The sequence below is a fragment of the Sinocyclocheilus anshuiensis genome, unplaced genomic scaffold (genome assembly GCF_001515605.1).
Source record: "Sinocyclocheilus anshuiensis isolate Anshui unplaced genomic scaffold, SAMN03320099.WGS_v1.1 scaffold393, whole genome shotgun sequence".
NCBI classification, from domain to species: Eukaryota; Metazoa; Chordata; class Actinopteri; order Cypriniformes; family Cyprinidae; genus Sinocyclocheilus; species Sinocyclocheilus anshuiensis.
Genome location: NW_015536501.1, coordinates 1774043 through 1788868, shown reverse-complemented (window position 1 = coordinate 1788868; position 14826 = coordinate 1774043). Strand labels below are relative to the sequence as shown.

At 35.2% G+C, this 14826-nt stretch overlaps 1 protein-coding gene across 2 annotated transcripts in view; it reads left to right on the top strand.

Moving 5' to 3' along the window:
* Positions 1–14826, top strand: part of LOC107689511 (multiple C2 and transmembrane domain-containing protein 1-like) — a 30918-nt gene extending 16092 nt beyond the window's left edge. Inside the window, exons 9-20 of one of the 2 annotated variants that reach the window (XM_016487525.1) lie at positions 1103–1196; positions 2337–2439; positions 4433–4535; positions 4876–4977; positions 5111–5185; positions 7800–7919; positions 9268–9381; positions 10883–10939; positions 12945–13060; positions 13172–13281; positions 13460–13557; positions 13640–14826. In XM_016487525.1, the coding sequence (XP_016343011.1) occupies positions 1103–1196; positions 2337–2439; positions 4433–4535; positions 4876–4977; positions 5111–5185; positions 7800–7919; positions 9268–9381; positions 10883–10939; positions 12945–13060; positions 13172–13281; positions 13460–13557; positions 13640–13711 (1164 nt within the window). In that variant the 3' untranslated portion in view covers positions 13712–14826. The remainder of the gene's footprint in view (positions 1–1102; positions 1197–2336; positions 2440–4432; positions 4536–4875; positions 4978–5110; positions 5186–7799; positions 7920–9267; positions 9382–10882; positions 10940–12944; positions 13061–13171; positions 13282–13459; positions 13558–13639) is intronic. The other variant, XM_016487519.1, reaches the window with a different exon arrangement.

The following is a 14826-nucleotide window of genomic DNA, read 5'->3' as shown; positions in this document are numbered from 1 at the left end:
TGCAGTGCTAATATTTGTGAATATAAGTGATAAGTGATCGAGCACCACTTTCTTTCTTCTTTTTTTTTTTACATTTTTATTTATTTTTGTTTTTGAAAGAAAGTAATGTTTTTATTTGGTTATTATAAGGACACATTAAAGTGGTCAAATGTGACAGTAAAGACTTTTATAATGTTATAAAAGATTTCGATTTCAAATAAATGTTATTCTTTTGAACTTTTAATCATCAAATAATCCTGAAAAAAAAAACAGTTTCCACAAAAATATTAAGCAGCATGGCTGTTTTCAACATTGGTAGTAATAATAAACGTTTCTTAAGCACAAATCAGCATATTAGAATGATTTCTGAAGGATCATGTGACACTGAAGACTGGAGTAATGATGCTGAAAATTCAGCTTTGCATCACAGGAATAAATTACATTTCAAAAAATATTCAATTCAAAAACAAGTATTTTAAATTGCAATAATATTTCACAATATTGCTGTTTTTACTGTATTTTTGATCACATAAATGTGCAAAATACAGCAGAAACTGTTAATGCTCTATTCTGCAGAGCATTAACAGTTTCTGCTGTATTTTGCGGTACACTTCGATGACCAAAAGGGGGCGTAATATGATCACAGTCCAGTGCACTACTGGCTTAACACTGGCCTTGTTCACAACTGGACGAAGGTGGAGTAACTCACACCAAACAAAGACAGAGAGAGAGAGAGACATCTCGCTGCTCTCGGAGCTCTCTGTCCTGTCTATTCACGGTTTGTCTTTGTCCTGCCACTGTCCCCCGGAGGGCCGGTCACTGAACCGCTTACAGAAACTCACCACCAATGCAGACTGACCTTCTTTCATAACAGCTGCATAATGAAGATGTATTCGTGAGAGCCACCAGATAATCTGGCGTGGCGGCTCAGTGTTTTTGTCTCAATGTCCACGGCCGAGTGGCTTTGACGTGGACACAAAACTGCTCGCCGACTGACAGGGGATTAGAGAAAGTTAGGGCCAAAATAGAGCTGTCAGAAACGTATGGATGTATTGCTGCTCAGCAGATTATGCGCTTTGAATGTAGCCGTGGGCCTCCGTGATGCGTTTTTGTTCTTTTTCAGAGTCCATTAAGGTGGTTCTTTAACCTGAAGGATGTCGGAATCGTGCAAGTGAAGATCCTGCGGGCCGAGGGGCTGATGGCTGCTGATGTCACAGGTACAATCATATGTCACTTCCTGTATTCATTTGTGCCCAGTGGAACGATAACCAGGATTCTTAGTTTCTGGATGGTCTATAAGACTTTTTCCAGGCATTTTTCGGAATGTTTTGGAGTGGTTATCACCTCAGTTTCTCTTCTAATGATGGAAAGATGACCTTCTGAAAAAGAGGAGTCTCCTAATTTCATTTTTTCTCACTCATAAGTTGATCTAGTTTTTGAGGTTTGCTGTTTTCTCAAAAGCGGCCCACCTCATGGGTTCTGATTTCATGCCTTCTTCTAATACCACACCATTGTGGACAGACAAAGGCTTTTAAAAACCACACACACACACATTTTTCTGTGCCTTTCTCTCAGCCTGTGGTTTAAAAAGACTTGATTTTTAGCTCCTCTATACTTTTTTCCCTCCAAAATTTGCCCACACTGATTCTGTGTACACATTTGTATTTATTTTAGCACAAAGCCTTCCAAAATTAGCCAACTATTTCATAAAACAACATGCATGTTATGATTATCCTTTAAAATAAAATACAATTATAATGAAAATTAAAGGCCAATATCAGTTTCTCTATGCTAATCTTTCACCTTGGCAACATTTCAGGGAAGTTGTGTGATCACCAGATAGGAATAAACATGCATGAATAACTCTGATAATTATTATTTATATTACTGTACTGGTGGGATTTCACACAGTCCTCCAGAAATCATTCTAATATGCTGGTTTGCTGCTCAAGGAACATTTATTATTATATTCAAAGTTGAAAACAGCTGTGCTGATTACTTTTGTAGAAACCATGTTACAAGTTCAAAAGAACAGCAATGGAAATCTGTTTTTACTGTCACTTTTGATCAATTTATGCATCCTTACTAACCCCAAATGTTTGACCGGTAGTGTAAGAGGACTTAAAATTACTGGAGAGAGAGGACTGTAAAACATCATAGACCACACTTAAATCTTGAACTATGGGACAAGAAATTGCATTGCAGCAATACCAATAACAAACTGTTTTAAAAATGTGTTGTTATTAAGTAAAAATGACTTACTAGAAACATTCCAGATTACATTTCATTCATATCATTTTCATAGCTCACTTAGGTATTTTAACCTAAAAGCTTTTGAACGCAACACTGTGTTTCAGGAAAGAGTGACCCGTTCTGCATTGCGGAGTTGTGTAATGACCGTCTGCAAACACACACGGTCTACAAGACACTGAACCCCGAGTGGAATAAAGTCTTCACCTTGTGAGTTCATTATGCACAACCACCGCTGCTCCCAGCAGAGGACGAATTCAAATATTCACAGCTGATCAAGTTGTTCTGTCACCTGGACTCAAGTGGATTGAACTATCAGCTGCAATTTGGCTTGATTGTGTAATATATTATAGAAAACATGAAATGAAAATGTCTCCCATTTACTTCATTGTAAAGGGAAAAAATATTTCATTATCTTTAATCAAACTCCAATTACTTTCATAACCACAAGTAACTAACAAAAACCAACAAAATGTACATTTTCTAAAGGACTACGGTGATGCGGAGAGACACAGAGGAGACGAATTGTTGAATAAAGTCGTTATTTTTTATTTCTTCGCATACAAAAAGTATTCTTGTTGCTTCATAAAATTCAGATTGAACCACTGATGGCAGATGGACTATTCTGACGCTGCTTTTCATACTTTTCTGGACATTGACAGTGTAATTTACTTGGCAGTCAATCGGACAGTCACAAGCCTCCCGGTTTTCATCCAAAATATCTTAAATTGTGTTCCGAAGACGAACGAAGCTTTTACGGGTTTGGAACGACATGGGGGTAAGTGATTAATGACATGGTTTATATGACTTGGTTTCTGTAATTTAATGAGACTATCACCAATTACCTCACGACATGATTCCAATATATTACATCACATTATCTCTTAAATGGTTTGCTTGACTTTTTTCCAATAGCGTAAATTAATCAGATTGTAGGGAATTATATAAAAGCACACATGAATAAAAATACTGATACAATGAACCTTAACTGAGAAATCAATGCATTGAGACAAAAAAAATTGGTGTATAGAGACAATTGATTATTCAATGCAAGTCTAAGGTGTTTTTATTTTTGGCCATTTTATTGTCTGTCATTTAAAAACTAGTTGAAAGTCGACCACTTAGAATAGTTATAGCGCACCTTTTACAAAAAAAAAAAAAGAAGCCACATGATTCAAGGTATCAGACCTGCTGCCTTTTATAATTCCCCACATAATTTCTCAGAAATATGTCACCTATATGAGTTCATATCTCACATTTTGGACTTTTTTGTCTCAGTTCTGAAAAAAACTTGCAGTTTTAAAAAGAAGCATCAGAATTGTCAGATAAAGAGTCGATTATCTTCTTCTTTTTTTTTCCATGGAGGAAACAAAAAAGAATTGCAAGATGTGAACTCCACATTCTGAGAAAAAAGTTAAATTGTAAGATGTAAACTTAGAATTCAAAGAAGAAAACGTAAAAATTGCGAAATGTAAACTCTGAATTCCAAGATAAAAAGTCAAAATTGCTTTATTTTTTTATTCCGTGGTGTGGAGGAGACAAACAAGAATTCCAAGATATAAACTCAGAATTCCAAGAAAGTCTAAAATTGCAAGATGTGAGATATAAACTAAGAATTAAACGGTTAAACAAGATAAAACGGTTAGAATTGCAAGACGCAAGCTCAGAATTCTGAGGAAAAAAGTCAGAATTGCAAAATGTAAATTCAGAATTCCAAGATAAAATGTCAGAATTGTGCGACGTAAACTTGCAACTGCTAGAAAAAAGTCAGAATTGAGACATAAAAAGTTGCAATTTTTCCTTGCAGGAATAATACTTCCAAACATTATGGAATTTCATTGTGTTGCAAATTCTGTTCATGTTGACTTCATACAGTATTTGTAAATGCAATATACTAAGCCATATTATAGTCAATATAAACAGAAATTATTCTGCATAATTTGTTGCATACTTTGATCTCAAAAAAACCTGCATGACATAAGATATGATTCATCATCCAATCAAATCATGAAGTCAAGTACCGCCCTACATAATTTCCCACAGAAATAGGGCCCATTATGGCATTCAGATGCGTTTCAAATTCTGTTTGATGTTGACTTCGTACAGTATTTGTAAATGCAAGGTTACAGTCAAAATTAATCGAAATGCTTCAGCATACTTTGCTTTGTGTTTGATGAAAAACTCTCTCTTGTTCACCCTGCAGTAACGTGAAAGACATTCACTCGGTGCTGGAGATCACCGTGTACGACGAGGACAGAGACCGCAGTGCTGACTTCCTGGGTAAAGTGGCCATCCCGTTATTAAACGTAAGCTCGTCCCATTCAGTTTCCCCAAATTCTTAGATCCACGTGTGTTTTTAAAGGCGCGTTTGAAACTAATCGACTCACCGAATGAGATTAATGGTGGCGCGTCTTTAAAAGCGCACACAGCTGGGCCTCCCGGTGCCTGGGTAATGTCTCGGTGACAGAGGGATGCTGGTAATGAGCAGGTACTTGTCAGAGTTGGAAGTGCTGGAAGGAGGGAGGGACGGGGAGGGAATGTGTGGCTGGCTGTTTGATGCTGCCGCTGGGAGATCAGGGGTCAGCCGAGGAGGGGGGTCCGCTGGGGCTTTGCCAGACAGCAGGCTGTCACGTCTTCTTCACACAGATCCGCAACAGCGAACAGAAGGCCTACGTCTTAAAAAACAAGGAGCTGACAGGTCCAACAAAGGGGGTCATCTTTCTCGAAGCAGACACCATCTTCAACGCCGTAAGTGTGCGCTGCGCCCGGAGCGCTGGATGTTGTGTCTTTTGTTTCCACACTGGAATATGCAATAATTATTGATGCATAGAGAACTCCAGCGCTAATTAAAACAAATCATAGTTCTTCGTTTCGCTTCAAGGTGAAAGCCAGTTTGCGGACGTTCGTTCCACCAGAACAGAAGTACATCGAAGAGGAGGCCAAAGTCTCTAAACAGGTAAAATAACAACAATGTAACTATTCTTTAAAAGGAATAGTTCACAAGTAATGACAAACCACATGCTGCTTTTTTGTTCTGTGAAACACACATTACATGAAAAATCATTACATAGATGTTTCCATAAAAATGACACTTCAAAGTGGCCAAAAACACCCCAAAAATAGTTCAAATGCCTCGTGTTGTGTCATATATTCAAAGACTTCTGAAGTGTCTGCATCTTTTTTACTCTGGATACAAAAGCATTAATCATTTTGATGTGTGTTTTTATGATGTTTTTTTATTTTATTATGACTATTTTTTAAATATATAGTTTATTTTAATATATATAGTTTATTTATTTATGGTTTCGTTTTTATTTCAGTTTTAGTTTGAATTATTTTAGTACATCAATTTAAACAATGATAATGAGAAATGTTTCCTTGTCAACTATCTGAAATGAAATGTTTAAGATTTTTAAGATTTTATTTCATTTTAGTTATTCATCCTCAGTTATCATTTATTTTTATTTTATATTTTCATTTTCATTTCAGTTATTTTTAATAATTTTTTTTGTCATTTTTATTATTTTTTTTAATTATTATTTTATTAATTTTCCTTTCAGTTGAAGTTTCAGTTATAAATGTTTTTTTTTTATTTCATTTTAATTATTCATTTTGTTATTATTAAAATTATCTAAAATGTTTCAAGTAATGAACATTTTGTAATGGTTTTAGTTTTAGTAGACTATAATAACTCTGCTTCAGAAGACTTTGAATACATATCGCAAAAGTCCTACGGACCAGTTGGCATGTTTTTTTGGAGACTCTCTACATGTTTGTTCCATACATAAAATAACAGCACGCGGGTGTGAAACCACATTAGGGGCAAGTAAATAATAACACAATATTAATTTTTAGGCGAACTGTTCCTTTAATCCAACGGCTGCAATCAAATCAAAACCACCCCAACGATGGCCGGCGGTCCCATGCCCCGCCACACAATAGGCCGACGTGTTTGGGACAGGGGGCGCAAGCGCTGAATCGCTGCGTTTTCCCCCTTGCCCTGCCGCTCTAGGTGTTGAATAGAAATGTCAAGCCAGCCCTCTTGAGAGGAGAGGGGCCACCCCAGAGGGCCCGGCTGCGGCTCTACGGCTGTGCCTGCTCATTGTCCTCTCTCTCAATGTGCCTGCGTGACAAAAGCGCTGAATTGGAGGGGCTGGGCTGAATCAGACGCTGTCACAAAGCTGCGCATTGAGCAGAACAGACCGATTCTTCAGTCCTTTATGCCCGTCTCAGTGAAGAGTTCAACCGCGGATTCGGCCCGTATATCTAACCCCAGCTGTCAGTCACACCGTCACTTATAGAGTTGATTACATTCACCTCGTTTTTTGATACTGTATGCCATGAGTTTTGTGCACATTTTGGGGTGGTTTGTGTTAATCATGCGTATCAGAACAAAGTTGTTTGGTTTTCTTTAGTTCGGCCTTTGATAGAAGAGAATAATATTCATGTTTTATAACAACTACAAAAAAAAAATCATAAAGTAACTAAATCTAATTTTTGAATGTTTATTGTGTAAAAGTTTTTCTTTTCTTTTGATGTACATCATTTAAAAGCTTGATGTCAGGAAGATTTTTTTTAATGAATACTTAAATTGATTAAAAGTGACAGTAAAGATTCAGTTTTACATTATAACATTAATAATGGTGAAAACTTATATGTTAAATTGATCAAAAGTGACAGAGACATTTATTGTTATAAAAGATTTCTATTTCAAATAAATGCTGTTCTTTTGAACTTTCTATTCATCAAAGAATCCTGAATGTAACATGGAATGTAGCAATGTAGAAAAATGTAGCATGTTTTCCACAAAAAAAATATTAAGCAGTAAAACTGTTAATAATTATTATTGTTTATTGAGCAGCAAATCAGCATATTAGAATTATTTCTGAAGGACCACGTGACAGTGAAGACTGGAGTAATGATGCTGAAAATATTTTATAATTAAAATTTAAATACTCAAATATATTCAAATATAAAACAGTTATTTGAATTTGTAATAACATTTCACTATATATAAATAGTCAAATAAATAAATGCAACCTTTGTGAATATATATAAAAAACGATATATTTACTATAACTATATAATAATATATAACTATATATACTATATAACATTCAAAAACATAGAAAATCGTACTGACCCCAAACTTTTGAACGGTAGTGCATTGTTTTGGTTAAAATATATAGCATATAATTGTGAGAATATATAGTAATACTTCATATAATTATTATAAAATTATAAAAAAAAGTTTTAAAATTGATATTGAATTTACTTATAAAATATATTTGATGATTATTATATAATGTATTGTGTAAAAAATTGGGTGTTTTTTTTTTTTTTTACATATGAATATTCTTTTGGTTTGAATGTATGTCATAAAAATATATGTATATTATATAAACATAAAACATATCAGTATATTTCAGTATAATATTGGAAATAATATTTCCAGTTTCTTGGTATTCAGGAGTATTCTCTAATAATGATCATTCTTTTTGAGGAGGCTATATTGTGGTTTATGGCTAACAGCTCTTGTTTGGAATTTCTATCTCATATTCTCACGTCAGATGCTGCAGCAGAATTTTAACCGAGTGAAGCGCTGCGTTCTCTTCCTCATTAACGTGGGCTCCTACATCAACAGCTGTTTTCAATGGGAGTCCCCCCGCAGGAGTTTATGTGCTTTCTTGGTAGGTGGCAAAACTCTCTCATATATACACACAGAAACAAACACCGTAATGATATGATACACACAACTCAAAGAAACTCAAACTCACTTATTAAAGATAGATAGGTCTAGATAATAGATGTACACACTGTATATATTATAGATTGAGTGTTTGGTGACACTTGTGTGTTGAAGGGCTTTGATGTGTGAAGTGCGCTCGTAGTTTAGCGCTGAAGCACCCTTGAGCTAAAACGAGTAGATGTGATCTCTTAGACGCCGTCCCTCTGTGACCTGGAGCCCGACCTCACCCCGCGGCCCCTGCCTGCCCCGCTCTGAACACCTCAAGAGCCCTTTACACTGTTCCCTCTCGCTTTCACACACTCCAGCCACACACTTCCCTCCTGTACCTGAAGGAGGTGCTGTAGACTCTGAGTCTCCATCACAATAGATTCACTCAGCTATTTTCATCCGTACCTGTTCATGACTATTAACTGACCGAGATTTGACCTCCCTCTTTAAACAGTGAAGTTCCGCTCTGGTTTACGGCTATGACTTGAAACTTAAAGTAAAAGTAATTTACAATACAGTAACAAAACTATAAATCCGTTCCAGCTCAAATATCTGATAGGATGAACCACATTCAAAGCCTTTGTGAACATCATATACACACACACACACACACACATATAAAATGTGTATATATACTAATATACACTAATGTATATATACACTAACATTCGAAAGTTTAATGCTTTTGAAAAAGTCTCTTATGCTCACTTGGGCTATATTTATTTGATTTAAAAAATATATATAAAAAGCGCAATTTTGTGAAACAATTTAAAATAGCTGTTTTTTGTTTTATAAACAATGTATATTAATATATTTTCAAATGTCATTTATTTCCAAGGTGGCAAAAATTTATTTACTCCTTTGATGAATAGAAGTCCAGTTTTTCTTTTTTTGAAATCTAAATCTTTTGTAACATTAAAGGTCTTTACTGTCCCTTTTGATCAATTTAATGCATCCTTACTGAATAAAAGTATTCATTAAAAAAAATTCCACAGAGCCAAACTTTGGCGTGATGATGTGTAGATACACAGTCACATATTTGCAAATCATAAAACTACACAGTAATTATAATTAACTCTATTACTATAGAACTATTTTAGAATATTTTATTGTGATTAGTAATATTAAATATTGATTGAATATTCAATATTAACTCTATTTATTTATAAACATTAGCAGATATCTTTATTGTAGTAACTTATTGTTATGAAGGGATTTTTATCATGAAATTGGAATTGCAAGACATCGATTAGTTGATAAAATTATCTAAAAAATATCATATTTTTGTTGCGATTGGTCAGATCTTTGTGGTGGTGGTTTGGAATTTCGAGATCTACATGGTTCCATTGTCCCTGCTGCTGCTGCTGGCCTGGAATTACTTCCTGCTGGGGAAGGAGTCGCGCGAGGGGAGCGTGGTGAGTGTGGTTATGGATGTTGACTCTCCAGTCTAATGAGGGCTAAATTTGTGACATTTATCTCCAGCTCATTTTAAGCACACGATTGTTGTAGGCCGTCACAGGAAACTGCAATGTCTCATCCTACCCAAAAACTATCTTTGATTATTTGAACTAACCGTCAACAATTCCTGGTTAATAAACAGTTAGGTTATATTGTGCATGTTTATTTTTTAAAGGTGTGTGCACAGCTGGAATTGAATGTTTTTATTCCAATTACCTCAGGTAATTAAAAGAAGCGCAGATATATGAGCTCTTAAACATGCCATTCCACTTACCTGGTGTATTTACTTATCGCATTTTCCAATTAAATTGTGTCAAACTAATTTCATGCCATCGTGAAATGTTGCCAATCACACTAAGTGTGTATGCAAATCTCCCTGAAAATTGATTCCATTTTAATTGTTCAAATGGCGTGGAATGAGTGCTGATGACTTTCAATGCGCAGCGTTTCTGGAGAGGGTGTTCGCTTCCCAATTAAGCCATCAAAATTTGAATTACATTTTTATTCAGGAGTATCCAGTCAAAGAGTCAGTAGCGATGTGCATCAGATAAATCTCAAAACAATAAAATAATAATTTTCCACTACTTTGCAAATTAAAATATGGAATTATCATATTGACCAGCATGAAATTCTACATTTTTTGTATTACTTTTTTTCTAAGCTGGATTTCAGTTGACGGACACATGACAGATACGGAGAGAGAAGGAGATTGACACAAATATACAGTCTGTCACCAATGTGAGCCATATGCATATGTTTTCATATGTGGCCTAATGGCTAATAAATGGCAGAAGAGTTGCCATTAGATTGTTATCAGCCTGTATGTGATGTAATAATGTGAGTGTTTAATAAATGACATTCTCAGAGGTTGATCTTTCATCGCTTGAGAGACTTAATGGAATTCTCGGTTGTTTTATTTAGATATCAACTTCATTCTCCGATGTCTCTTTTAAAACTGATGAGAAAAATACAAATGAGATGGTTGTTCACATAGAGTATGAGTTTGAAACAGGGTTATCATAGTTATAAAATTGTGATTTACAGGCCTGGAAAAGTTAGAAAAATTAGCAAAATATTAAAAAGTCATGGAAAATGTTTAACTGATAAAATTCAGATGAAAATATTTTAAATGTAATTATTATTCTATTTTTTATTATCAAGTAATCAATTTTTTTTTTAATATCATCAAGTAATCAGGAGTGACTTGGAAATGTTATGAAAATGCATTTGTCAAAAGATTCCTACTACAAAATTAATGCGGATAGCATAGCTCAGATAATTTAGTTTTGTAAGAATTTAATGAGAAATGTTTAAATGTGAGATTTCTAGGGTATAGCAGCAGGAGAGCAAAGTTTCTATTTGCTCTCCATTTGATCTCATTACTACTTTCGTTCTAGGATAATCCATTGAGATATTAAAAAGATCACATTTGTGAATTTTCTTATTGTTGCTTCATAGCAAGCGATGGAGGACCTTCTTGAGGATGCGGATGAAGAATATGACAAAGATGACAAGGTAACCATACACTTCTATGTAGAAAGGTAGCCTCATTATTTCCTTATCAACTTATTAAAACTCTTCTTTCCACTTGGTGACATGGATGGCTGAAGGAAATCTACCATTTCTATCGTTTGTGGTCTTGTGTGTTAGCTGGAGCTTTCAGGGACAGCTGAAAGGTTGGCGTACGGACACACAGTTTAATATATGTGTCAGTGCTGTAGTTTAATTGCACCTGAGGCTTGCGTTGCCAAATATATTCAACATATCCCAGATGTTTAACTCCAGCCGTTCTTCGCGTTCCCATAACCCTTTGTGCGCCACAAGGCAGCCATTAGCGGCCTGACCTTTGACCCTGGGAGCTAACTTGGGTATTTTGGCACAAATGACCCAGACACCTGTTTTCCATTCATAAGGACCCCTCATAGGCCCGGGCTAAGCCTGGACATATGTTTGCACTTAGCTTACTGCCGGCCGGTCATGAAAATACGCCGAGGGTTGGTGTCTCTCTCCAAGCTTTCAGAAATTGTTCCAGCTAATTTATGGGGACAATTGATTTGTTGAACCCCAACTCTGTAAGTTGTTGGGGAAAGAATAACACAACTTGCAGGCCGTCCCACTGATTTTCCATCCGACCCGACGCAGGTGAAGCCTGGGGTGCAGAATAAAGGCTGTCAGGCACGATCAAACAAGGGAAAAACACAAGCTGGCATGGTTTGAATCGCCAGTATTTTATTGAAAAATGACAAATAGATCAAACATAACCTACTCCATAAAAAAAGTGTAATTTAAATTTGTATTTCTTGTTGACACAGGAAGTTGTGATGGGACATATTGAAGGGCTGTTCCTTCTTTAATAGTCAAAAGACTTTAGTTTGATAAGGTTTTTTAATGTTTTTAAATTAAGTCTTATTTGCTCACCAAGGCTGTTTTATTTGATCAAAATGCAGTAAAAAACAGTAATACTGTGAAATATTATTGCAGTTTAATATATCTGTTTTCTTTTTTTAATATATTTTGAAATGTAACTTATTCCTGTGATGCAAAGCTGAATTTACGACAGTCCTCAGTGTCACATGATCCTTCAGAAATCATTCTAATATTCTGATTGGATGCTCAAGACACATTTCTTATTATTATCAATGTTGAAAACAGTTGTGCTACTTCATATTTTTGTGGAAACTGATAGTTTTTTTTATAGAAATTGAAATGAAATATAAATCTATTGTAACATGACAAATGTCTTTACCATCAGTTTCGATAAATTCAGTGCATCCTTTTTTTACCAAGCTTTTGAATGATAGTGTAATTATTTATTGAATATTGAGTATATATTATATGAAATCCCTTAACTGCCTCTCATGGTTTTACAATTAACTATTTTTCTTCATTAGCAGATATATTTATCATAGTAACTTATAGTAAGTTGTTTATTGTTATAAAAGGACTGGGAAATTTTATTATATGGACATTCTAGAAAGTAGAATCACCCTGACTACTTTGCTACTTGCTTTTGAAAATCTATTTACATACACACCATGTGAAGATTTTAGTATTTATGCTCCATTATCCAGTAAGAAAACTGTACATTTTAACTCTAAAAAGCGCTAAGAACATTTAAAAAAAACGAGCACCAGAATATGGAAAGCTCTCAATTTAAATTTGACTTACCAATACATTGAATGCAACTTTTGACATTTGACTGAGGTGAATTTAAATCTAATGTTTAACATTATTCCGTTCAGAGGCCCTCTTTTCCATATTAATGAAGCTGCGGTTGGGATTGGAGACTTGCTGCTTTTGTGTTAAGCTACACCAACTAACCTTTTAGTCTAAGAGACACCAGACAGCAAACTAAAGTTTCCCCACCCCCACGTCTTTCATTTCTTATAACGCAACTAAACAACTTGTGTTCCCTTACTAGATGATTTTCTACAGACCAAAGCATAGCTGTTCAAAATCTGTGTACGTATGACAAAATTAATTCTGTTGTGTAACTTGCCATGCGTGCTTGTGTGTTCAACAACAGGACTCAGAGAAAAAGGGCTTCTTGGACAAACTCTATGTGGTTCAAGATGTGATCATAACGGTTCAAAACGCTCTGGATGAAGTGGCCTGCTTTGGGGAACGAGTGAAGAAGTGAGAAACTTGGATGTTACTCATACCTTCGAAGCTTCCTTTTTTAGTAGCATTGATTTTGTGTCATGAATGCATGGTTATATATTCATTCTCATGCTGTTCCTCTTTCAGCACGTTTAACTGGTCTGTGCCTTTTCTGAGCTGGTTAGCCATAACGGTGCTATGTGCCGGTGCCACGCTAATATACTTTATCCCACTACGATTCATTGTGCTGGTCTGGGGTGAGAAATCCTATTGCTTTTGTTAAACACTTTCCCAATGGTTTACTATTCAGATTATTTCTTAGTTTGTTGAAATGCATAATCTGATTTTGTACACAAGATGTGTTCTTGCATTGTAATGATTTAGGGTATATTATTTTGGAAATTAGAAGGATATGAACATGCATGTCCCACACAGGTATCAATAAATTCATCAAAAAACTTCGGGACCCCTACATCATTGAGACCAATGAGCTGCTGGACTTCCTGTCTAGAGTTCCATCAGATGTTCAGTTGGTAAGTGATCAATGATAACAAGTGACGTATTTTCATTCTTTTGCATGATTCACAACACGGTTGTGCAAAATCTACTCATCAGGTTCAATACAAAGATCTCAAACCAGAGACTTCTCAGAGTCCCAGCAAGAAAAGGAGGAACAACCCCGGATAGATCTTGAACTGTGACATTACGTTTCTAAATCAACAGCCTCCAAAGCACCGTTCACGTACAAAACACTGTGAATGTTGCAAAGACTTTCAAAAGGAGATTGTTTTAAAAAGAAAGAAATATTTCTAGCATTATTTATGCAAACTTGCACAACTATAATAGCACAAAACTCAACTGTTCATAAAATGTGCTTTTGACTATTTATAGCTATTCCCATTTTTATTCTGTCACTGATTCACAATCAGTGTCTTGAACATTTTTATTGAAAGAGATTTATGTGAAGAAAAATGCTGCAAACCAGATTCAAACTTGTGTCGCCCACGTGAGCACCATAGCTCAAAAAACATGTGCCTAACACTTGGTCACAGCTCCAACAGTCAGTTGAGACTATATAACGTAGATTCTGGTGCAAAAATATCAGCCTGAAAATGTCTTTCGTCTGCATAATTGAATGTATTAAATGCAACTGGTCTGACCACAGCGGTTTTTTTCTTGAAAACACGCCAAAACTTTACAGTGAACTTTGCACCTTTGAGGTCACTCTTCAAAGCATTTTCCTTAGATAATTATTTTTATCCACAAGCACATATCATATGGAGAAGCTGCATGCTGTGCATCTAAAGTGAAAGAATGTATGTGTGCATGTAAAAAAAGGTGACTGTAAATATACAATGTGAAAACATTTTTTATGTTGTTCTGGACATGTTTACCCATGACAGATGTCATATGCTATGATCACTGTTCATATGCTATGATGAATGATGAAATGGTGTTTAATTGTAATATTTGTACATTGTGTTGCTTGTTAATGATTCGTCAATGGTCTATGAGTATGTAACTGTTAAGCTGATATACTCAAGGACATAAATTGTTATTAGTTGGAGAAAAAGAAAAGGCATGTTTATGCAGGGCTGAAACCAACCAATGAAAACCTCTCTCTGTGATTTTTTTGGTCATTTATTTTCCACAACTATGAAATAAGACTTTTTTTCTGAATGTTGCTGGTTTTATTTGTATTTATTGGTCTTCAAAAGATGAAACGTGAAATCACATTTGCAATCCATTTTACTTCTGCACTGTACTTGTAATTTACTAAATAAAATGTAGGGCAGGACTTG